General features: G+C 41.1%; 1 protein-coding gene across 1 annotated transcript in view; it reads right to left on the reverse strand.

Annotated features, from left to right (window-relative positions):
• Window positions 1–776: 776 nt before the first annotated feature.
• Window positions 777–24202, reverse strand: part of DKK2 (dickkopf Wnt signaling pathway inhibitor 2) — a 132357-nt gene continuing 108931 nt past the window's right edge. Inside the window, exons 2-4 of the mRNA XM_077476681.1 lie at window positions 22068–22218; window positions 3120–3266; window positions 777–2032 (exon numbers count right to left, since the gene is read on the reverse strand). Of these exons, the coding sequence (XP_077332807.1) occupies window positions 1782–2032; window positions 3120–3266; window positions 22068–22218 (549 nt within the window). The 3' untranslated portion in view covers window positions 777–1781. The remainder of the gene's footprint in view (window positions 2033–3119; window positions 3267–22067; window positions 22219–24202) is intronic.

Raw genomic sequence — 24202 nt, forward strand, 5'->3', positions numbered from 1 at the left:
ACAGCTGTTTCGGGTTTGTTGACCATTATCAGTGCAATGTATGGAAATCAAGGCTTCCGGCTGGGTTCACATATATGCGGCTGTGGTTTGCAGTCCAGGGTCTGGTTCAGGTGTGATTTAGGTGTGAATTTTTCCCTGAATTCGCATTTGAAGCAGACCCAAAAACGCACAGGATGCTTTTTGAAACCGCACCGGGGCCACCCCGGATAAATGTGAACTGGCTCCATTGAGAGGTTACATTCACATGTCATGCAAATTGGATGCAGTTTAAACCGTATCTATTTCACATATATGTGAACCCAGCCTTAATGAAGGCAGGAATTAAGGACCAAGGAGAAGGTATACCCAGACAGGTCATGGTGACGTAGACTTATAGAATATCTTGGTGTGAACTGTTAAACAGTCTTGCATATAATATATACCAAATGCAAATTCCACTTAGAAGACATAAAATGGCAGCAAATACACTTTCTATCAAATTGTTTGAATTTGAGCTTTTTAAAATAAGCGTGACCCACTGAAGTTCATATACTGAGAACTAAAAATCTGATCCCTGCAAGTGTCAACATATTTGAAGCTTTGAGTATTTGGTAGTGATTACATTTCTTGTTAATGCATTATTTGCAATAACAGTGTTCACAAAAAACTATGTGCTGATACAGTCCCAAACATTTGTTTAACAGTCAGAATTATCTAAATGGTAACCTTAACATTGTTTGCACCACTTTGACCCTTTGCATGTAACTTATTAGTATTCAAAACACAGTTACATGCAATAAAAAAAAACAAATATAACTATTTTATTTAATTTTTAATGAAAGCCAGATCAGAACCTGAACATGGGCGTCTATAATGAACAATATAAATAACTGTAAAGCATAAGAAAGGCAATTAATGCTGATGAAAAAGACAAAGCAGCCACTGCTATCATATATTCTGTGTATAATTTCTATTTTACTGCAGTAAACATCATACAATGATGATATTCTTCTTAGTTAACAAATTATACAGTGTCGCCTTGCTCTTTTTATTATACCATTTTTTTCATGATATTAATTCTGTAAACCACAAAAAAAAAAAACACTGTAGTGTATCAAACTGGACAGCTAACACATGTGCGCTAACCATTTTAAATGCCACAGTGAACTTTGTGTTGAGCAGGCGTGCTTTTTCTTAATTGGTATAATTTAATAATAAAGATCTGGTCGGCACAGTGTCAGCAATATCTGACTTGCATAGATCTGTTATTCATAATTGAGCTTTTATAAACGTATGGTAGTTGCCAGTAATTGGCTGACCCAGATTTCTGTGTTCTGAAAAATACTTTTTTGACAAAGAACAGGATATACCGTAACTGTAATCCAGTATGATTGATCATCATGTGAAAATACTGTAGCTGTACTCTCTGGACAAAATCTGTTCTACTTTTTAATGTAAAGCACTCTATGCCAATGCACAGAAAACTTAAAAAAAAAACTATGTTTAGATTTTGTTAAAGTGTTTCAACAGAATACACAAATGAAGATAATGTCTATATACTTAATGCTCATATATTGTTGTAAAATCAGTGGGCATGCGTTGTTACCATAATAAATGCCATTTTATGAAATGTCAATGTCACAAATTGTTTATTTACACAGGAAAGGTCCATTAGCTCCAGTTCATAATATACATCCCCTTTCAGTTCAGTGTCATTCTCAGTACCCAATGTCCTTCATATATGTGGATCAATAGTATCCTCCTTCATGAAAACAATCTGTTGTATCAATTATTGTAATGGCTTAGATTTTCTGACAAATGTGCAGTCTTGATTTTGAAGAAAATGTGGCATCTTTCCATACTTTGCAAGACAAGCCCTTAGCACAGTCGCATCGCTGAAAGATCTCCAATCCATGAGAGCCTTTTTTCCGTATCTTTGTACAAACTTCTCCTTGTCGTAGCACTGGTTTGCAGATTTTGGTCCAAAAATGGCGAGCACAGCAAAAACCTTCAATGCAGTCAGTTGAACGAAGGCAAGGGTCTCCTTCATGTCCTATGAATTAAAAAACAAAAATCAGCAATAATAACAAACAAGTATGAAGACACACAAAATAGGCAAGAGTTTCTTTTCATATCAGGGTTTTGTTAGTACATTCAAAAAAAATTGCGATGAAACTAATGATTGATTGAGGCATAACCTAAGTGGTAAAGTCAACAGGAAAAATTTGATCCTGTAAGTACCTTTTAGAAGAAGGTCCTTCTATATGACGTGGTCTCAGGAATGATACTGCTGATATGAAGAGCTTGCATGTGACTCCAGCTTATGAGTATATGTTAAGACTACACTCTCAGTATGGGCACAAATAACCAGCAAACTAAAATTGCAAGGCTGTCCATTATGTCCTAAGTGTCAAGGGTCCCCAGGTTCTTTTTCCACCTGCTTTGGTTCTGCCCACAGATACAGGCTTAATTGAAGTAAATAATATCCTTTTTTGCATGACTTTATGGGTTCCTTGCTATGCCTACTTGGTCCACCTGAGTCTCAAGAATTAACCATTTATCTGCACACCTTTCTACTTCAGCTATTGTGGATCCAAGAGAGAGTGCCTACCTTACAACAATGGAAAGCAGAGATTATTAAAACGTCCTATGACCACACAGATCAGAAAAATCTGAAAATTTGGCGTACATGGCAGGCAGAATCTTTAATTAATACTAATTTTGAAATGTCAATGCAACAGGAATAGAGGGAACATCTTTTTAATCTTTTTTAATCTTTTTAATGTGGGCACTTGCTGTGGTGACACTTGTCTAAGAGAGGATTACCTTTCACTTTGTGTGGTGTCTTCAGAACAGAAAGTCTCTCTAATGGGAAACAGGCAGCAGCTATCAAAACTATAAAAAAAGGTTTGGTTTTAGAATATTCAATTTTTTTTAAAATCACCTCTCTGCCTTTCTCACTGATACTGCCAATTAATTCAGGAGTTCTTCATGAACTAAACTAGTACCCGACCCTGGATGATTCAGGTCCTCCATAAAAATATGAAAATGTCTTTATGATTTGATAACACTGCTGTCACACATGTGCATGTCTTATGTAAAATAATAAAACTTCTTTATATAGCAATATGTAGTCTTACCTTTTATATGGGGCATTTTAGGGTGATGTCTTCTAATATCTTGCCAGTTCATATCTTTACTAGATGTGTGACTGTTCTTCTTTGGGTGTCCTTCAAGTTCTGGTATATGAGCTGTCAACATAGTTTCAGCAACTGGAATGCAAATACCTGTAAAATATAACAATGCAATTTTCATAAGTGCCACATTATCCTTATTTTATGAAGTGCAGTTTTGGTTATTACAATTTTTTTTTACTGAGAATGTTTACTCCAGAAATCTATAAATTGGTAACATTTTAGGATTCTTCATACTCAGGGACTTTGTCATAGTTCCCAACTGTCCCTGATTTTGAGGGACTGTCCCTGATTTGGAGCAATGTCCCTCTATCCCTCTCCCCCCTCATTTGTCCCTCATTTTGATCTGATCCATATAGTTGTATATAAAATGCACTTTTTATCTTTAGAAAAGTGGTTCCCAGTAGTAAAACTTTTATTAAATTTCTAAATTGCTGCATTTGTACATTTTAAAAAGTCATTAGAATAATAGTGGTAAAAAAAAAAGCACTTGTAGATTTAATTATTTTTTGGGGGGTTAAATTCTCCTTTAAGGGGGTGTGGCAGGGGACGTGTTCTATGCCTTTATATGTTTGTTAGTAGGTGTCCCTCATTCCCATCTCAAAATGTTGGGAGGTATGACTTTGTGTTGTTGAAAAGACATCTCCAAGGCTGAATTCACACATGAACATGCATAAAATCATGCAATTTAGTGTGCAGCAAAAAAGACACTCAGAAAGGTGCATGAGCTACTTTGCTGCATGTAGAGCAGCCCATTAATTTCAATGTGATTAAAACCAGTGTGATTTTGTGCATCCTCATAAAACATGTGAATGCAGCCTTAAAGAAGAAGTTTAGCTAGTTGTTACTAATTCTGTTTTCAAACAGCTAGTTTGAGTAGATATAAAAAGAAACCAGTAAACCAAATGCTCTAGCAAAATAAAAAAGGGAAGTAATCTCCTACTGCTGAATTTTCCACTATCTGAGAGCACTAACTGGCATTTTCTGCTTATTATTGGTGATGCAAGTCACATCACTGCTTTTTATATTTTAAATGGGGTAAATGTTACATTGTCCAGACTGTAATTTAATAAAAAGGCAAACAAAAAGGAAAATAGAATTTCAGGGCACAGGTCCATTAAAAAAAAAAGTAATCTTCACAAGTGCAAAGTTGCAAATCATGACCTCGTTCTTGGACATCATGGGCAGGTATACTTTACCATTAGGGGTGAGTGAAATTAAAGTGGAACTAAACTGCTCCTGAACTACTTCCCTCTTCCACATTGCCATTTTAAAAAAACCTATGCATGCGCAAATGCACCAATGGTCTCTTCTAGGTTTTTGGAAGAGACTGGTGGAACAATTACACATCCACAGCAGATTTCTGCATATGCACACAATGCTGCCAGCTTCTGGTGGATGGGCAATATAGTACCTGGTGGAATTTTCAAATATGGAAATCCGCTGCACAAATACCCCAAAGTTGTGTGCCTAGTAAACCACTGCCTCCCGGGCTAGCTGTGATTTAGCATTCTAAGGAGGCAGTGGGGCTTGGTCTAGACCAGACACCAGGAAGTGTTGCCCTGTAGTATCAAAAACTAAATTGTCAAAATTAGAATACATTTTGTTAGCATTGTTGTAGGGAGGGGGCATATATTAAGAAATTGTGGTTTGAGTGAGTTTAGTTACACTTTAAGTGTTTTTATATCACTAAAAATGTCAGTGAAACTTAGGAGATTTTACCAAAAATTTGTCAATATGGCAAAATGTAAGAGGTTAAAAGAGAAGGTAAAAATTATGGTAATTTTCAAGTGTGCATAGAGCTTTCAATAGCTCCAGATTGTTTTGGAAGCCTGGATCTGCATTTGCATGTGGACTGAACAGTGTTGTTGGGCTGGAGCAGGAATTCAGGTCATATGTCATACAGTCAGTTTGCCAAAATTGTCACAACAGCAAATAATGCGAACATCACCCCGCCCACGGGGCTTAATCATGAACCTCTATGACTAAGCCCCATGGGCAGGGTGAAACATGCTGGTGGTGTGGCTTTGGCTGAAGCTGGCTGAGGCTGCTTTCAGTTGGTTGGTTTGCTAGGTGTGTGTTGTTTGGGACCTGCGTTCTCTATGCATATCCATAGTATGTGAGGAGTTGGACGGACTCCTGCCCAGCTAGCACCCATTGCAGGAAACACTGGATGGACTTACAGGATCTTGAGTGTAGACCGTAACCACTTCAATACCAGGCACTTAGACACCTTCCTGCCCAAGCCAATTTTCAGCTTTCAGCTTTTCAGCTTTTTTTATTTTGGTGGTATTTGGTCAGTAGAGCCGTCGATCAATGGCTCTTCCTGTTTACATCATGATCAGCAGTGATTGGTGCCCCTTTTTTGTGGATTTTAGGTGCTCTTGCCAATGTGCTGAGTGGTTGGATGTTAAATGCCTTGTTTTTTTGGTGGTACCTAAATGGTTTGTGCTTTTGCCCCTTTTGATGTGCCTGAGACACAGTTTGTAGATAGCAACAGTGCGATCTGCTGCAGATGTGCTGACAAGGGCCCAGACAACTGAGCTTTGGGGAGTGGGCCGGGAGATAACAGCTGCAGAATGTGATGGAATAGGGTGGCTGTTCTCTACTTTTTCTTGATGTCAGCCTCCTTGGGGTTGTGCCGTCTCACCTTCAGTTTCCTCCTCTGCTCTATCTTATACCCAAGTTGCATCAGTGACCTCATCATCATTATCATCTCCATCTCCTCCATCTTCATCATCATCATTACCACTGGAGACAACTTAGCAATATGCTGCGGCTGTGGGAACATGAATGCCAATTTGTCTACCATTGATCTCCCCTCTCTCTAGGATCATCATGTTACTGTCATTCTCAACCTCAGAACCAACATCTGAATCCAGTAATGGCTGGGCATCATCAAGAGGAAAGTGGCTGATGCTGTGGTCAGATAACTCAGCTGACTCCTCCATGGCTGATGTTGGGATTATGGCAGGAATAGATGTGGACAAGGAGGCAGGTTTATCCTCTCTGGCAACTGCAGGGGACCACACACTTCTCTATTCTTGCGTGACAGAGGATGAGAAGGATGAGGAAGGTTTAGTAAGTTAGTCCACCACCTCCTCTGCATACTGTGGCTGGATAGAACGGGCAAACTCACTAAACAGAGGAAATTATGCCCTGCCTGAGGACTGACCACCACATCCACCTTTGCCTGTGGACACATTTGTTGCTGGCCCCCTTGCAGTGCCAAGGGAATGTCTGCCTCTCCTTGTTGTCCTCCCAGACATTATTGGGTGCTTGTAAAGAAGAAATGGAAATCTGTATGTAGATGCATTTTACTCTATGTAAAGTGGTGTTTGGTGCACTTTAATTTGAGTACTCACACTAAACAGATACACTATAATATACTGCAATATAATGTGCAAAACGTACAGTGACGCACAGAACTATATGGCGTTAAACTGGCAGTAATGCACAAAAAACTATATGCCGTTAGCCACTTGGGTACCGCGCTATTGCAAAATGACGGCAATAGCGCGGACCCACATTTCCGGGACTACGTCTATTGACGTAGTCCCGGTTACGAGCGGCCTGCGCGCCCCCTAAGGGGCGCGCGCGGCGCGCTCTGTGATCGGCGAGTCCGTGAGACTCGCCTGATCACCGATCCGTGTAAGGGGTCGATCCCGACCCCTTATCACGTGATCAGCTGTCAGCCAATGACAGCTGATCATGTGATAAAACGGAGCCGGTAATCGGCTAGTATTCCTCCTCGCGCTGACAGCGCGAGGAGAAAAAAAAAAAGCCGATCGCTGGCGGCCGTGTTCGGGACATCAGTCCCGATCACGGCCAGCAATTTAAACGGACACCTGCCCCCTGCCAGTGCCCACCTGCCACCCGCAGTGCCATCCTGAAATAAAGTAAGTGCCCCCCTGTCAGTGCCACCCAGCAGTGCCCATAGTGCCCACAGTGCCACCCAGCAGTGCCCACAGTGCCACCCAGCAGTGCCCACAGTGCCACCCACAGTGCCACCCACAGTGCCACCCAAAATCTGCCTCAAAGGTGCTGCACCCCAGTGCCGCCCATCAGTGCCCAGCAGTGCCGCCCATCAGTGCCCAGCAGTGCCGCCCATCAGTGCCCAGCAGTGCCACCTATCAGAGCCACCTATCAGTGCCACCTATCAGTGCCCATCAGTCCCATCTATCTGTGGTACCTATCAGTGCCCATCCGTGCCACCCATCCGTGCCACTTATCCGTGCCACCCATCCGTGCCATCTTATCTGTGCCCATCTTTGCCCATCAGTGCCGCCTTATCTGTGCCCATCGGTGCCGCCTTATCTGTGCCTATTAGTGCCGCCTTAACTATGCCTATCAGTGCCCACCAGTGCAGCCTATCAGTGCCCACCAATGCAGCCCATCAGTGCCCACCAATGCAGCCCATCAGTGCCCACCAATGCAGCCTATCAGTGCCGCCTAATCAGCGCACTTCAATGAAGGAGAAAAATGACCCGTTTGCAAAATTTTATAACAAACTATTAAAACATGATTTTTTTTTGCATCTTTTTTTGTTTGTTTAGCAAAAAATAAAACTCCGAGCTGTAACTAAATACCACCAAAAGAAAGCTCTATTTGTGGGAAAAAAATGATAAAAATTTCATTTGGGTACAGTGTTGTATGCCCGCGCAATTGTCATTCAAAGTGCATCAGCGCTGAAAGCTGAAAATTGGTCTGGGACTGAGGGGGGTTTAAGTGCCCAGTAAGCAAGTGGTTAAACTGGCAGTAACACACACAGTAGTAAATGTCATTAAACTGGCAATAACGCACACAAAACAATATGGCGTTAAAGTGGCAGTAACGCACACAGAACTATATGGCGTTAAACTGTCAGTAACGCAGAAAAAACTATATGGCGTTAAACTGGCAGTAACACACACAGAACTATATGGTGTTAAACTTGCAGTAACGCACAAAGCTATATGGCGTTAAACTGGCAGTAACGCACACAAAACTATATAGCGTTAAACTGGCAGTAACGCACACAGAACTATATGGCATTAAAAACTGTCGGTAACACACATAGAAGTAAATCGCGTTAAACTGGCAGTAACGCACACAGAAGTAAATGGCATTAAACTGGCAATAATGCAATCAAATAGACAGTGTTCAAACCGTCACTACACTGATGCTATCTGAACTGTCCCTACTCTAGCTATACAGTAATGTAAAGTTTACTGACGCGGTCTCTCTACACTACACTGAAACTATATGGGCTGTCCCTACTCTACACTAATGTATGCATGAATGACAAGGTCTCACTACACTACAGTGAAACTATCTGAGATGTCCCTACTCTAGCTGAACACTATGCAAAGCTGAATGATGGTCCTCCTCACTACACTCACACTATCCCTAGACTGGCACTAAACTAATATTCTACACTGACAATTTAAGAAAAATAGCACAGTATAGTATAGTATATATTAACTAACTAATAGCACTGAACCGAGCCCTGTTCTATCTATCTCCAAGCTGAAATCACACTGAAAATGGCTGCCATTGAAAGAATACTTTTATACTGTGGGGCGGAAATGAACCATGATTGGATAAAGTCATGATGGCAGTGTCCAATCATGACTCTGACAGTGCTCTGTGCTCTCATTGGCTGAAGCTTTCACTGCTTCAGCCAATCAGGGCTTGCAATGCATTGTTCAGCGCCGCAATGCATTGTGGTCGGTTTGGGGGGCTGAACAAGCGATTGAACAAAAGTTCTGCCCGAACTTATTCTCTGGCCGAACCGTTAGCCCATACCTACTGCTGACTCCTAAAAAATGTCCCCCAGGTTGGAACTCCTCTTTAAGTCTAAAACAATTTAGATGTAGGGTGAAATAACATAAGATAACATTTTAAATGTCCTTTATATAGTTTACATTTTATTAGAAAAAAGAATGAACAACTCATGAGTTTTTTGCATTTATCTCAGTTTACGCAGCCCAATTCTTTGCAAGTTATGTCAAGAAAAAAAATGAATGCATCCCATAACCACCCAGAAAATGGTTAGACTTTAACTTTGCTTGTAAATATGTTTTGAAATATTCCTTCATTTGTGGAAACATATGGAGATGTTTTAGAATATTTCAGATGCTGCATCAGCTCTTATTTGTCCTTGTTCATTTTTCTGGTGATAACCCATGTGTGTAGCATATTTTTATAATCATTCAGTCAATAAGAACAGATCATTTATAAACTAAAGTAAATGTGCAAAAAAAAAGGATTTTCTGTTGTTCCCATACAGAAATTTAAATAAACAGTCGGTTAGGCCAACCATCACATTTGCTGAACAATAACAAGAAAAAAATATCGAAATCTCTTAGGTCAGTGTTTACAACTTTGGGAGTTATACAGGAATTACACTTGCAGTGCCCCCCCCCCCCACACTACAAGGGTTAAAGGAGTAAGCTGTGTCCTCTACTATCTGATAGTTTCATATAGATCCGTTATGTTACTAATTTCATTTCGGAATTTGTTTCGTTTCTTTTAATTTCGTTTTGTTTATTCATTTTCTAACCAAATTTTTTGAATGATTCAAATTCGAAAGAATAGCTGTTTTTTAAAGAGTGGGCCAGAAATCTGCCCGGCGGGTCCTTAACAATTAGTGACTCATCAGCGAGCTTCCCCACTGGCAGCTGAAATGTAAACTAAAGAATGCCAGCAATGAAAAATTCTGAGAAAAACAAAAAAGAGAGCGTGAGGTCCCCAAATCCATACCAGGCCCTTTGGGTCTGGTATGGATTTTAAGGGGAACGCCACACCAAAATAAAAAAAAACGTATTGGGTCCCCACAAAATCCATACCAGACTCTTATCTGAACATGCAGCCTGGAAGACCAGGAAAGGGGGGAGAGAGCGAGAACCCCCCCTCCTGAACCATACCAAGCCCTTAACATGGGCAGGTGCTTTGGAGCAGAGTGGGCTCTGCCAAGCCCCAAAGCACCATGTTAATTGAGACAAGGGCCTCTTCCCCACAACCCTGGATGGTGATTGTGGGGTCTTTGGGTGAGGGGCTTATCAGAATCTGGAACCCCCTTTAACAAAGGGGCCCCCAGATCCTGCCCCTCCATATGAATGAGGTAACATAGTACCCCTACCCATTCACAAAAAAAGACAGTAAAGACACAACACGAGTTTTTGACAATTCCAATAAAATGTTTTAAAAATAGTACCCGCAGTAGATCCATTGTTAATCACAACTCCCGTCACACCGCCACACCCAAAAAAAAAATTATCCAGGCTCTTGGAAGGCTCCCACTGTCTGCCTGCTCTGCCATCTGATATTTCTTAAATAACTAAAGGGCAGAGTCCCCTGATGATGCAATCGGGTGACAGTGTCCTTTTGTGATGTCATTGACCCAGCATGCCCTGGTCAATGACATCAGGAGGGGAAAGGGCCAGCCAGATGGATCCCATACTTTAGCTATTTAAGAACTGTCAGATGGCAAAGCAGGCAGATGGTGGGAACCTCAATGAGACCGGAGGGTTTTTGTTTTTTTGTGTCTGAAGGTGTGACGGGCATCGCAATTTATTTTATTTTAATAAAGGATTTGTTAAAAACTTGTGTTGTGTCTTTACTCACTTTTTATACTTTTTTGGTGAATGTATGTATGCATGTATGTACCCCATATTCATTCACACGGGGGGGGGACCCCAGCTGATGAGTCATTTGTTGTTAAGAATGTGGCGGCTGGTTATTCTTCACGCAGAATTCAAACTGGTCGATCATTTTTCGACCAATCCGAATACAAATTGTTATGAAAATGTGGAATTCGTTAGAAAATTGATATACAAAACAAAATTAAACAAATTTCAATGAAATTCATTACTATTTCATTCAAAGATTCGGATACATTAGAATTTCCGAATGAGCAGATTCATTCAAATTTATATTTGGACCGAAACTAATTACACTTGTCTGGGAGGTACCTTAGAATTCTTATATACACTTTAAGGTCATTGCATTGACCCTGCATAGTACTTGATAATGTCAGTGTGCAACCTCCAGCTGGAACGTCTTAGCCCTTGTACACACGGTCGTAAAATCCGACGGAAAATGTCCGATCGGACCATGTTGTCAGATAATCCGATCGCGTGTGGGCTCCATCAGACTTTTTCCATCGGAATGTCCGACCAACAAAGTTTGAGAGCTGGATATAAAATTTTCCGACAACATAATCCGAGTTGATGATACGTTTGTAGAGAATTCCGATCGGACAAAGTGCCACGCATGCTCAGATCAAATTACGAGACAAAAGCTATTGGCTACTAGCCTGAACGTAGTCACGCCGTAATGAACGAACGTCATCACATTCTGAACGATCGGATTTTCCAACAACTTTGTCCGACCGTGTGTATGCAACATTAGAGGGACCAGTCGCACAGATGAGGAAGCCTACTAGAGCAAAAACGAAGGTGAGTATTAGGCTGACCATACACTATACAATTTTCTTGTTCAACTTTCCTTTAGATGTACCAAAACCATATAATATGAGGTGAAACCTAAACCCTTTCAATTTGTGTGCAATCAGGCAGGCCCTTGCACTACATAGTTGAAGGCATAGGCATCGTCAGGGTGTGGCTATCGAGGCTGGAGCCCCGAATGTGGAGCCCATAGCCCCGAGTCTCAGAGGCATGACAAGTGACAATCTGCAAATGGTGGCAAGTGACGTGGCAAGTGACAATCTGCAAATGGTGGCAAGTGACATGGCAAGTGACAATCTGCAAATGGTGACAATCTGCAAATGGTGGCAGGTGACGTGGCAAGTGACAATCTGCAAATGGTGGCAAGTGACATGACAAGTGGAAATCTGCAAATGGTGGCAAGTGACAATCTGCACATGGTGGCAGGTGACGTGGCAAGTGACAATCTGCAAATGGTGGCAAGTGACAATCTGCAAATGGTGGCGAGTGATGTGGCAAGTGACAATCTGCAAATGGTGGCAGGTGACGTGGCAAGTGACAATGTGCAAATGGTGGCAAGTGACGTGGCAATCTGCAAATGGTGACAGGTGACGTGGCAAGTGACAATTCACATATAGTTATAGTTGACGGTGGCCAGTGACACACTCCAGGCTCCCACTGATTCTGCATTATGGTGAGTTGAACCACTTCATTATATATTAAAAAATAACAATAGAAAAAATGCACTTCGATCACCCTGACACCATATCAACCATGGTGCCATGATGATTGAAACGCCAACGCCAGCCTTCCTTTGCCCGCAAAAAATTGCTTACCGCCGGCGTGAACCCCCCCCCCCCCCCCAGTTAGTGACCGCTGCTATGGGCTCTAGCCCCAGATCTTTTGCAGACCTAGCAACGCCCCTGGTTGAAGGTAGAGCTAAAGGAATAAGAAAATTGTATAATGTATGGCCAGGTATTTCTCTACCTTCTAGAATTAACAAGCATGTACCCTCTATAGTGCTGGGTGTCTGTACTCATATTTGTGTAATTCACAGAGTTAGGCTTTCAAGCTGATCTCTAGCAAAAGATTTTTAGAGGATATACCCCCAGTCAAAAAATGTATCTCCAGTGAAATGTGTCCTGTTTCCGACTGGATGCTTTTTACTGTACAAATCCTCCCGTCAAAGAACAGAGATCTTTCAGTGCTTTGGGGGTGACATGTAGTGACTACAACAGTGAAAAGATCCCATCGTTTGCCCTCCCTTTACTTTACCCTTCCCTTGTATTCTTTCCAAACAATTCAAGACTTTCTGTGAATGGATGAGCACTGAAGAGGGAGTGGACAAAGGACAGGATCTCTGTTTGTCTATTCACTTAACACCTTGCATTCTGTGAAAAGATACAAGGCATTTTGTAATTGCAGTTTTAAGCCTGATGATTACATAAAACCCCAAGTAGGGATGAGCCGAACACCCCCCAGTTCGGTTCGCATCAAAACATGCGAACAGGCAATAAATTTGTTCGAACATCCGAACACCGTTAAAGTCTATGGGACTCAAACATGAAAAATCTAAAGTGCTCATTTTAAAGGCTTATATGCAAGTTATTGTCATAAAAAGTGTTTGGGGACTTGGGTCCTGCCCCAGGGGACATGTATCAATGCAAAAATGTTTTTTTAAAAATGAAGTTTTTTCGGGAGTAGTAATTTTGATAATGCTGAAGAAATACAAGCGAAATATTCCTTTAATATTTGTACCTAGGGGGTGTGTATAATATGCCTGTAAAGTAGCGCTTGTTTCCCATGCTTAGAATTGTCCCTGCACAAAGTGTAATTTCTGAAGGAAAAAAAGTCATTTAAAAGCACGGCTATAATGAATTGTCGGTCCCGGTAATACAGAGAACAGTCATTGAAAGTCATTGACGTAGTCCCGCCGCAAACTGAAGACAAAAATATGTAGAAAATAATAATGTGTATAGGGTCTTAGAGGTTTTCTTCCAAGATTGCCCTGTAATTGGCTCCATCCATCTTCCCATCAACTCTGACCAGCTTCCCTGTCCCTGCCGAAGAAAAGCATCCCTGCAACATGTTTCATGGTGTGGAAGGTGTGTTCAGGGTGATGTGCAGTGTTAGTTTTCAATTTTGGTCTCATCTGACCCAAACTTTCAACAATGGCTTTCTTCTTGCCACTCGTCCATAAAGACCAGATTTGTGGAGTGCATGACTAATAGTTGTCCTGTGGACAGAATCTCCAACCTGAGCTGTGGATCTCAGCAGCTCCTCCAGAGTTACCATGGGCCTCTTGGTTGCTTCTCTGATTAATGCTCTCCTTGCCCAGCCTGTCAGTTTAGGTGGACGGCCATGTCTTGGTAAATTTGCAGTTGTGTCATACTCTTTCCATTTTCGGATGATGGATTGAACAGCACACTGTGAGAAGTTCAAAGCTTGGGATGTTTTTTTTTTTTAACCTAACCCGGCATTAAACTTCTCCACAACTTTATCCCTGACCTGTCTGGTGTGTTCCTTGGCCTTCATGATGCTGTTCGTTCACTAAGGTTCTCTAACAAACCTATGATGGCTTCACAGAACAACTGTATTTATACTGAGATTAAATTACACATAGATGGACTGTGATGGACTAATTAAGTGACTTCTGAAGTCAATTGGTTCCACTAGATTTTACTTAGAGATATTGGAGTAAAGAGGGCTGAATACAAAGGCACACAACACTTCAGATATTTATTTGTAAAAATTCTTGAAAACCATTTATCATTTTCCTTCCACTTTACAATTATGTACCATTTTGTGATGGTCTATCACAAAGAATCCCAATGTTATGTTTTTGGTTGTAACATGGCAAAAATTTGGAAAATTTCAAGGCATATGAATACTGTATTCTTACATTTCGCTTGGAAACTGTTGTATAAGCTGTGCCTTAGGGCCCATTCACATGAGTTCAGAAAGCCATGCATGGATAGAACTCAGCATATTTCTGTGCTAATGTGGGAATCACAGGTGTTAGCGCACAGCTGCAGCCAACAGCCTTCACAGATCAATGACAGGCTTTCAGACACTGTGGCTGTATGCACATCTGAACAGTTTCATCTGTACAATGATGGATGAGTGCAAACATCTGTGGCTCTCAGGCACAGAAATGCACTGATTTCTGTTGTCATATGGCCCTCTGTGCTCATTTGAATGAGCCCCTACAAAACAAATTTGTTCACACCATGTCTACTGAGCTGCATCCTTCTACACACCACTGCACAAATTTGGGGTGCACATAGAAAATAATTGTTTTCACAACAAACATGTACAGCGTTATGTGGAAAAATGCAGCTCGGCAGATATGGTGTGAACAAAGCCCTGGACAACTATACTTTCTTACCTCAAGTTTTTTTTTTTTTTATGAACTTTGCAAAATGTCTACAAATTTCTATCATTTTGAAGGTTATAGGGTGTATATAAATAAAAAATGAAAGAGATAAGAAATAAAGTACCCTCTTGGAAACAGAGCCAGTCTCAAAACTTTTTTAATACCACCTTGTGCGCAACAGTGGTGGAATAGTTACCCTACCATAGATTGCAGAGCATTACTCGATTATAACATTCATAGATGAAATCAGACAGCTGAACAATACCCAGTCCAGCCTCTTTGTTCTTTATGCATATTAAAGGCATATACTGTATGCACAGAATTTATATTTGTGTCTAGTACAATAAGATCCAAAACAGTAAACCCAGTCAGTACATACTAGTCTGTGATGGCCTGCCTATGTGGACTTGTCTCTTGAGGAAATGACAGACTGAAAGAGTCTTTATTATGTGACTAAGGAACATATAATTCCATCACTCATCAACAGAAGCCAACCAAGAAGGCAGAACAATGTCTTCTCAAACTACTTGGGTACAGGACATTGATTCAAACACTATAGCACGCCCATAATAAAACTAGTAAATGGAGGCCCAGTTGTTCAATAAATCTAATGAACAAAGGGGGCATTGGAGAGGCAGCACTTATAGCATTGCTCTGCCACAGCTCCTTTGATCCCTGTTGTATAATCTGGTTGTCATAAAAATACACATGTACAAGGAAATTGGGCATAGAAAGAGGACTGTATGATTGTTTTTTCCAGCCACAATTCTGCTTCAGCTCATCCCAGTTTCTGGCTGGAGCCAAAATAGTATAGTCTGTAAGGTTGAACGAGAGAGAGAGAGAAAGTGAGGGAGTGAGAAAGTGAATGACAGAGAGAAAGAAAAACTTATGAAAAAAGAGAGAGAAAATATGAGAAACAGGGAGAGCGAGAGAAAGTTAGAATAAAATAGCTAAAAATAGAAAAAGGGGGAGAATGAGAAAGAGAGTAAGAGAAAGAGGGAAGAGAGAAAAAGTGAGACTAAAATAGAGAAAGAGAAAAAAGGGGGAGAATGAGAAAGAAAGAGAGAGAGAAAGTGAGACTAAAATATGGAAAGTGAAAACGGGGAGAATGAGAAAGAAAGGGAGATAGAGAGGGGGAGAAAGAGAGAAAAAAAGAGAGTGAAAGGGAAAGAGAGGTAAAAAAAAATATAGCACGTGAAAGAGAGAGAGACTGTACACCTTTTTTAATTGAAGCTGCCTTTTTTCACTTTTAAAGCGGAGTTCCACCCAAAAGTGGAACTTGCGCTCATTGTACTCCTCCCCCCCTGCGGTGCCATATTTGGCACCTTTCGGGAGGGGGGGGGACAGGAGACAGGATACGTATCCTGTTCCCACTTCCAGGGGCGCAGCCGTGGGTATTGACATCACTGCCCAGGCTCCCTCCTCCTCCTGATTCCTTCCCCGTCTGCTGGGCCAGTAGTAAAGACGAGCGGAGCACAGTAGGGTTCCTGACATGAAGCCATAAGGCTTCACTGCCAGATTCCCTTACTTGCAATGGAGGCGGAATGCACCCGACAACTGACGGAAACATCAGCTGCGGTGCCTCGCAGGACTCCAGGATAGGTAAGGGTCCGATTATTAAAAGTCAGCAGCTGTAGTATATGCAGCTGCTGACTTTTCATTTTTGCAGTGGTGGGCAGACCTCCGCCTTAAAAAGAAATGTATGCAGTCACTATACACAGCATCACCCTAAGGCTGGCATCACCCTAATGCTGGCAATACACGGTGCAATATTCTTTCCTGTAATGGGTTGCAGGAAAGAAATTTGCACTATTTCCCCCATCAACAAAGACAGTGTTGAAAGGGGAATCCCTCCTGCTGAGACATTGTCTTCTCCCAGTGGTTGGTTGAGGGCAGGCGAGGGAAGTTATCCCCGATGGGTGAAGAAAGTGATTATTTCTAGCGGCTATAGCTGCCGCTAGCGATAATTTCAGGAGAATCCCGCAGGCTATTTGTCCTGACCATTCCTGCTGAGCCAGCTGAGATTTTAACCATCTATGGGCAGCCTAAGCAAATCAGATTTTAACAGTGGTGACCCGTCCATACGGGGCTCAGGGGCACTGCCCCCCTAACCTATGCTCCTGGCCCCAAATCTATATGCAGGGCACTGGACGCATGGATTCCAATGTTTTTTTTTTTTTTTTAGAAGTACACGATTAGAGCTTGAGGCTCTAAATGGCTTTACAAAAGGGCTCAGAGCACTACTCCCAAGCCAACCCAGTTGTGTGACAATAGCAAATTAATATTCACTATCGTCTTCCTGATTCTCCTCCCAGCCAATCAGGAAGTGGGTCCTGAAGCCCATCAACCAATTGTCCGAAACCAGAAGCGATGCTATTGGCCGTCTAAGAGGAGGAGGTAGGAGACGCACAGCAGAGGCCGCTGTGATGCCATGCAGCATGGGGACACAGGGGAAGCTGCCAAAGGACAGGGGGAGGTGGCAGCGGGTACATTGTTTGCCGCCCCCCCAAAAAAAATACCACCAGCTGCCAGTGGATTTTAAGCTATGACTGTCTTCGGCCAACATACCCTGTAGGCCATTTATGCAATGTTATGCTGTTCACATCTCAAGCCTGTCTTTTTACTAGGAGGGAGCAGCTATTTGGATGAGTGCCCCGTAGTGCTACAGGAGGAAGCACCATCCTTTTCCTGATGTCCACACACATGCAGTGTGCTCTCTCTCGTTTTGTAGCCACTGAACTCATCTGAGCTCGGTAGTGCTAGGGGACGTTCGTCCTAACTGCCGCTCTGTCCTAGTAAGAAGACAGGACAGAACCATAAAAAGCCTTTGCAGTTATTTTTGGTAGGCTATAGGTATGTTAGCAAAAGAGAAGTATAGTTTTAAAATTTGATTAGCTTAGGATAATGCCACTGTGTATAGTGGCTGCATGGAGTGTTTTTTAATGTGAACTAACCCTTTAATGGCACAGTTTAGTAAATAGTCACAACTGTGCAAAAATGTATCATGAGGCACTTTATGCTATTGTACATTGTATATCTTCCCCTAACTTTAAAAAGTGGAAATAAGAGAACAGACCTGATGGGTGCTGGTGCAGGCCAAATAATCCTCCAATACCTTTACATTCATAAAGGAATTACTGCATTTAAAAAGCTGTGAAAACACTTCATCATCTAAATTGGATTTGACGTTGCCAGAACACTCATAACAAAGTCCAGTGCAATTTCCACTGAAACTGATACGCTTGTGTCTGCATTCATTGTAGTATTCAGCAGCAATAATCTGTTGGCATGGTTTCTTAAGTGGAAACACTAGCATGTACCACCAAATGGGATATCCTTTGGAAATGTTATTTTATTATACTGCCAAACTATTTGTAGATTTTATGGAAGTGTATAATAAGAAATAAAATATGGCACAAAGCAGTCAAGTTTCACTGTTTTATCATGGGGTTTAGGCTTCGTGGACCACATGCAGCCAATTAATTACTTGAAATCTTAGCATATAGATGGAGGGTTCTAACATGGAGTCATATTGTGAGCCTTGTGCTACTAATATATTAACCTTGCTGTGTATATGTACATTTTGGAATTTCATTTTAGTTTAAATTAAATTTTCATCATAAAAAAGTATACTAAAAACAGTCAATGATTGACACCAGGGGCTAGGCAAGGGGTGGCCAGGAGACGCAGCTGCCCTGGGCACTATGGGATCATGAGGGGGGACACTGCAAGGAGATTGGTGGGGAGGGGATTTGTTTTGGGAGGGGGGATTAAGGGGGTGGCAGGGGGTATGAATTGCTCTGGGGGGGTTTGTGCTAGTAGGGATGATTATTGGGGGGGTTTGTGCTAGGAGAGGAAATTTGGGGGGGGGGGATTTGTGCTGGGAGGGTAGATGGGGGGAATTTGTGCTGATATTTGGAGTGAGGGGGAGGGGATGTTAACTGGGAGAGGAAATTTAAAGGGCAGAGGATTTGTGCTAGAAAGAGTGATCTTTTTTTTGGGGGGGGTTTATTTGTACCGGGGGGGTGTTGCTCAGAGAAAGGATTTGAGCTGGGATGGGGGGGGGGGGTTGCAAGGATTTGTGCTGGGATGGGAGATATCATCAGGGGTGGATTTGTCCTGGGAGAAGAGGGAATTTATGATTAGGGGGTAAGGATGCAGATTAGAACTCTTTTTTGGGGGGGGGGGATTTTTGCTGACATATAATATAATGCTCATATCTCTTGAGACCCCCTCCCAAGGGGGGGGGGGGGGGCAGTTTGGTATGTTCACCCTGGACTTTAGATGACCTTGTCCCGGCACTGATTGACACCCTGCACAACTGATTTCTAGAAAAAAGGTGAGCAGTTATCACATTATGCATAATTCAGTAACTTTTCAAAAATGTTTCTCTAATAGACTACATTTTATAAGTAATCATGGCTCTCTGTTCAGATGTGAGCCTGACCATACCCATTTTATAAAACCTGCACTTAAAGGTCTGCAGTATGGCATGAGACTATGTATCTCTCCTATTTTGATGGTGAACTGTTTGGATTTGTATGGTCAACACTAATTTTGCAAACTTCTTGTGAAAATATATTGAAACTGAAGATAGAGGTATTATGGTAAGAACAAAAAAGGAGATCCTCTTGAGGAAGTGATGAAATGCATCGCAGAAGTGACGTGGGACACTGGGCTGGAACCGGACGTCGGGTATATGCCATCTTTGTACTAATTGCATGTTTTACATCCTTGACTCTTGTAAGCGGAATTTTATTAGAATAATAGTGTTTTAAGATTTTACTACAATGTGAGGTTTGCCTTCTCTGTATTGCCTTTCTGAGGAATTGCCTTTCTGAGGAATTTAAGGTGCCTATGGAGGTTTGAACAGTGTATTTGGAAGGCTAACCAGAACAATCCCTGGTGGTTATGGTATGTTGCATCATGCCTTATATGTCCCTATGTGATTCCAGGGTTAGAGTTTCTGGTGAGAATAAATTTGCATGTGATTTGTGCATTATGGTGCATTTGATGGACAGGAGATTTGGTTGCACACACCTGTGGCTGCCATTTTTCTGTGCGTTTAAAAAAAAAAATGTTATGAAACCTCCATAGGATTTGAGGGACCGAGGAATATGTGGTAATTGTATCTGGAAGAAGGAAGGAGACACCCGGATGCCATAACTGTAATGATATCAAGCTTGATATGACCCATTGATTTACACAGATCTGATCATTTGAGAGTCCATTTCTTATTGGGTTTTTAGCACAGAGTTGTTATAGAGTGATTGTAAGAAGTGTTCCCATAGAAGTGGAAACATTGGTAATTTTATAGTGCAGTTATACAGGGTCATAAAAATGATATAGTATTTTAAAGAGAGAGATATGATTTGAGGACTTATAGTGCTGGTATTTATTATTGATTTACTATATCCAGGGGGTAAAGTTGGTTCCAGTTGCTAAGGGTATTTTTTTTGGAGGAATTTTTCCTGAGTGCTGGATAATATAAATTTAAAGAAGATGGGTATCAACCATGTAGGTCAAAAAAATATCTCTGATGCTGCGTACACACAACAGTTTTTTTTCTGTCAGAATAAACTCTGACAGTTTTTTAGACGGAGTTCCAACGGAGTTCCGCTGAAACGGACTTGCCTACACATAATCATGCCAAAGTCCGATCGTTTAGAACGTGGTGACGTACAACACGTACGATGGGACTAGAAAAAAGAAGTTCAATAGCCAATAGTTGCCCTAGCGTAATTTTTGGTCCGTCGGAATAGCATACAGAGGAACGGTTTTCCCAGATAGAAATTGATTCCGTCAAAAAGATTTAAAACATGTTCTATTTCTAGGTCCAAAAACGTCCAATGAATCCCACACATGATCGAAATATCAGATGAAATGATTCCGTCTGACCTTTTCTGCCGGAAAGTCCGACCATGTGCATGGGATCTGCCGGTAATGGCATACTAGCTGAAGCAATGGCATGAACATGCCATTGCTTCAGTGCGCACGTGCTGATACAGGGGATATCTCCTAAACCGTGCAGGTTTAGGAGATATCCGGGATAACTACAGGTAGGCCTTATTATAGGCTTATCTGTAGTAAAAAGTGGTTGTAAAGGGATTACAACCAATTTAAAGCATTATGTGCATTTTCAGAAATGTATGCTATTATTTTTTCTTGATAGGTGGGGGCACACTCTTGGCATGCCTTTGGTGCCAGGGGGAAAAAAACACTCATATGCATGTGTGAGTTCCATTATCCTAGCCCAGCCAATCCAGTCAGTCAAAGCCCTTGTACACACGGTCGGAGAATCCGTCGGAATGTGTCCTATCGGACCGTTTTGTCGGATAATCTGACTGTGTGTGGTATGCATCGGACTGTTTCCGTCAGAATATCCGTCGGACCAAATTTTCCAACTTGCTGGAAATATTTTCGACAAACTGATCTGATCAGACATACTCCGATCATGTGTAGAGAATTCCGATCGGACAAAGTGCCACGCATGCTCAGATCAAATTCCTACACCAAAGCTATTGGCTACTAGTCTGAACGTAGTCCCGTCGTAACAAAATAACGTCATCATGTTCTGAATGATTGGATTTTCCGACAACTTTGTCCGACCGTGTGTATGCAACAGTTTCGGACAAGATCCGTCGGACAAAATCCGACAGACAGAATCCGTCGGATTTGGTTGTCGGAATCTCCGACCGTGTGTACAAGGGCAAAGACTCCAAGCTTGAGAGAGGACAGGTAGAAGATGGAAAATCTAGCAACAGAGTGATATACTGGATTACAAATATTATAAGGGGATATTTTACAATGAAAAATGTGCCATAATATGCAAATTTGGTGAGCATACTTGCATACTATGAACTCTTGGGGGCCCTGACTATTCTATGTGGCTTAGTTATGCCTGACACACCTGCCAGAATCACCTCCACTACCATCTTTCACCACTGCAATGACTGTTTTCATCCATTTTCTGTAGCTAACACCTTATCTTTTATGGCATTAGAGTAAAATATATAAAATAGAATCTGTCAATATATAGTATGATTGACTAAAGATAGCCACAGTATCTTTACAATTTTATCACCTTACCGTTGTTGCAGTGATTACCAGCACAGCACATGCCATCTCTGTGACAGCGTTTCTTCTTTCTTCTGCAAGCCATACAGGATGAAGGGGCCTGATGAGGACTGTAGCAATATTTTCCTACTTCACACTCTTTGTCACTTATACAGGGATATGCCTGGAACAAATAGCAGTAATAATATTAATTGGTAAATTATCCCAGATCATTATTGTATACTACAAATATGTACAAATATACCTAATAGGCAGTGCGCAAGTTAGAAGCTCATGGTGACCAGTCAGCAAACATCTAGTGTAAAGTTTCCTTAATAACCTTATACTAAACTTTTATGTCCATCTTACCATCTAAAACATAAGTGCTCAGTTATGCAAAGAGAAACCACAGCTCTCATTTATGATTTTTGCTTATCTCCTTTTGAACCTTAATGGCTGTCCTCAATGATCAATAGAATGGTAGAGGGGAGATGGAAGTATAACTACAGAAGCACAATAGAGCATCTGGATTTAGGGGATGCCGGGAGTTCTAAATATAAACCTTAGTACCCAAGATTTAGGCAGATACGTGTTTCACATTAACCAAGAAAAGTGAAATATTACTGCTCTTTCAATAATACCAAATCACTTTATGCTACCTGTTTGAAATAAATATAACTGGTCTGTAAACAAATTTCATATAATTAAAACTACGGTAACCCTTAAGAGTGCACACCACAAGAAGCCTGATATAGCCTGTTACTACAATTAGTTAGAAAAGCCTCTTCGTCTTCTGTGGTCTTGCCTGATTTAATGTTGCTTTGTTACTAGTGTGGGCTTTCCCTGGCTTCATTGGTGAGCTCCACCAACTGCCACCCTCATGTTGAGTGAGAGTACCTTTACTACCTACTGAGACATCTCGTTGGATAGCCTAAATTGTAATTGTAAGAGTTCAGCCATGAAGTCAGGAAAAGTCAGGCCCCAGTAACAAATTCTATCTAACTTAGAGAGGGGAATAGAATAAGCTTTGTTGCGTAGTGACAATAACATCAGAAATCTTGGATTGTCTGCTTTTGGGCAGCCTTTTAAAATGGTATAATAAAAAACAGGTTTGTGATAATTAACTTAAGTGCTACAATTTTGCCAGTTCTATGCAATATTGTTTGATATAAAAATATTTAAGCGTTTCCTTACCAGACATAATTGCACATTATGATAAAATAACTTGCAGAAAAAAAAATAGAAATAAATTAATAGCTGATATACAAGCTTGAAGCATTAAACTGCACAGCTTTGAAAGATGCTAACTTCAAAGCAACCCTTTCCATTGCCAATGTCCATTGAAACCAAAGCCAAAATTGAACTAATCAGCATGAGCTACAACCACCAATACATAATCAGTGAACGAAAGCCATCTTCCCATTCCCCAGAGATTCAGTTATACCCCCATTGGGTTCTGGCATCTTGCCTCTCACAGAGCAGAGAAAATTATGTCAGACTGTATAAAAGCACTACAATGTTCATATACTTTAGAATGGAAAAGTTTCATTTAAATTTTAAAAAGCACACTCCAGGTATCTTCTTTCATATCTAATATGGCACGATGGGTTAAACATTTGTAGATTGCTATTAAAAATTATATTACGATCAATGATTATCCCTGGTTTTTATTTTCATACAGCTCACCATGGTATTGTGAATCCACAAAGCAATTTGACTAAAATAGCAGTAACAGCAGGTATTTATTGCTCAAGTGGAATATAACCGATATAAATCAATTGCAATACAGATTTCCACTTAGGTTTCTTTGACTCCTTACATACTAGAATCATTTTCTATAGTTTATGTTGGCTTCCAGATTGCACACTATGTTAGTAAAAATATCTGTGACTGCCAATGTAGTCAGACTCTAATCCAGTTTGGCAGTATTATATCAGGACTGGTAATGCACAAAGCTGCAATGTAAGGCTTGGAAAGATGCCACTTGGGTATAGTCAAACAAGACACTCATTAACTCCTTTGCTTGTCTACATTAGGTCTGTGAGTTTGATTTCATCTCTTTATTGGTATAAATAGGGGTGCCAACTTTTTTTCTTCCCTGTATATTCAATATTGTGGCAGTTTTTTTTTTTATAACAATATATTTTTATTATAAATTTCCACGAGAA

The sequence above is a fragment of the Lithobates pipiens genome, unplaced genomic scaffold, assembly GCF_037356315.1.
Source record: "Lithobates pipiens isolate NorthernLeopardFrog02 unplaced genomic scaffold, aLitPip1_a1.2 Scaffold_13, whole genome shotgun sequence".
NCBI classification, from domain to species: Eukaryota; Metazoa; Chordata; class Amphibia; order Anura; family Ranidae; genus Lithobates; species Lithobates pipiens.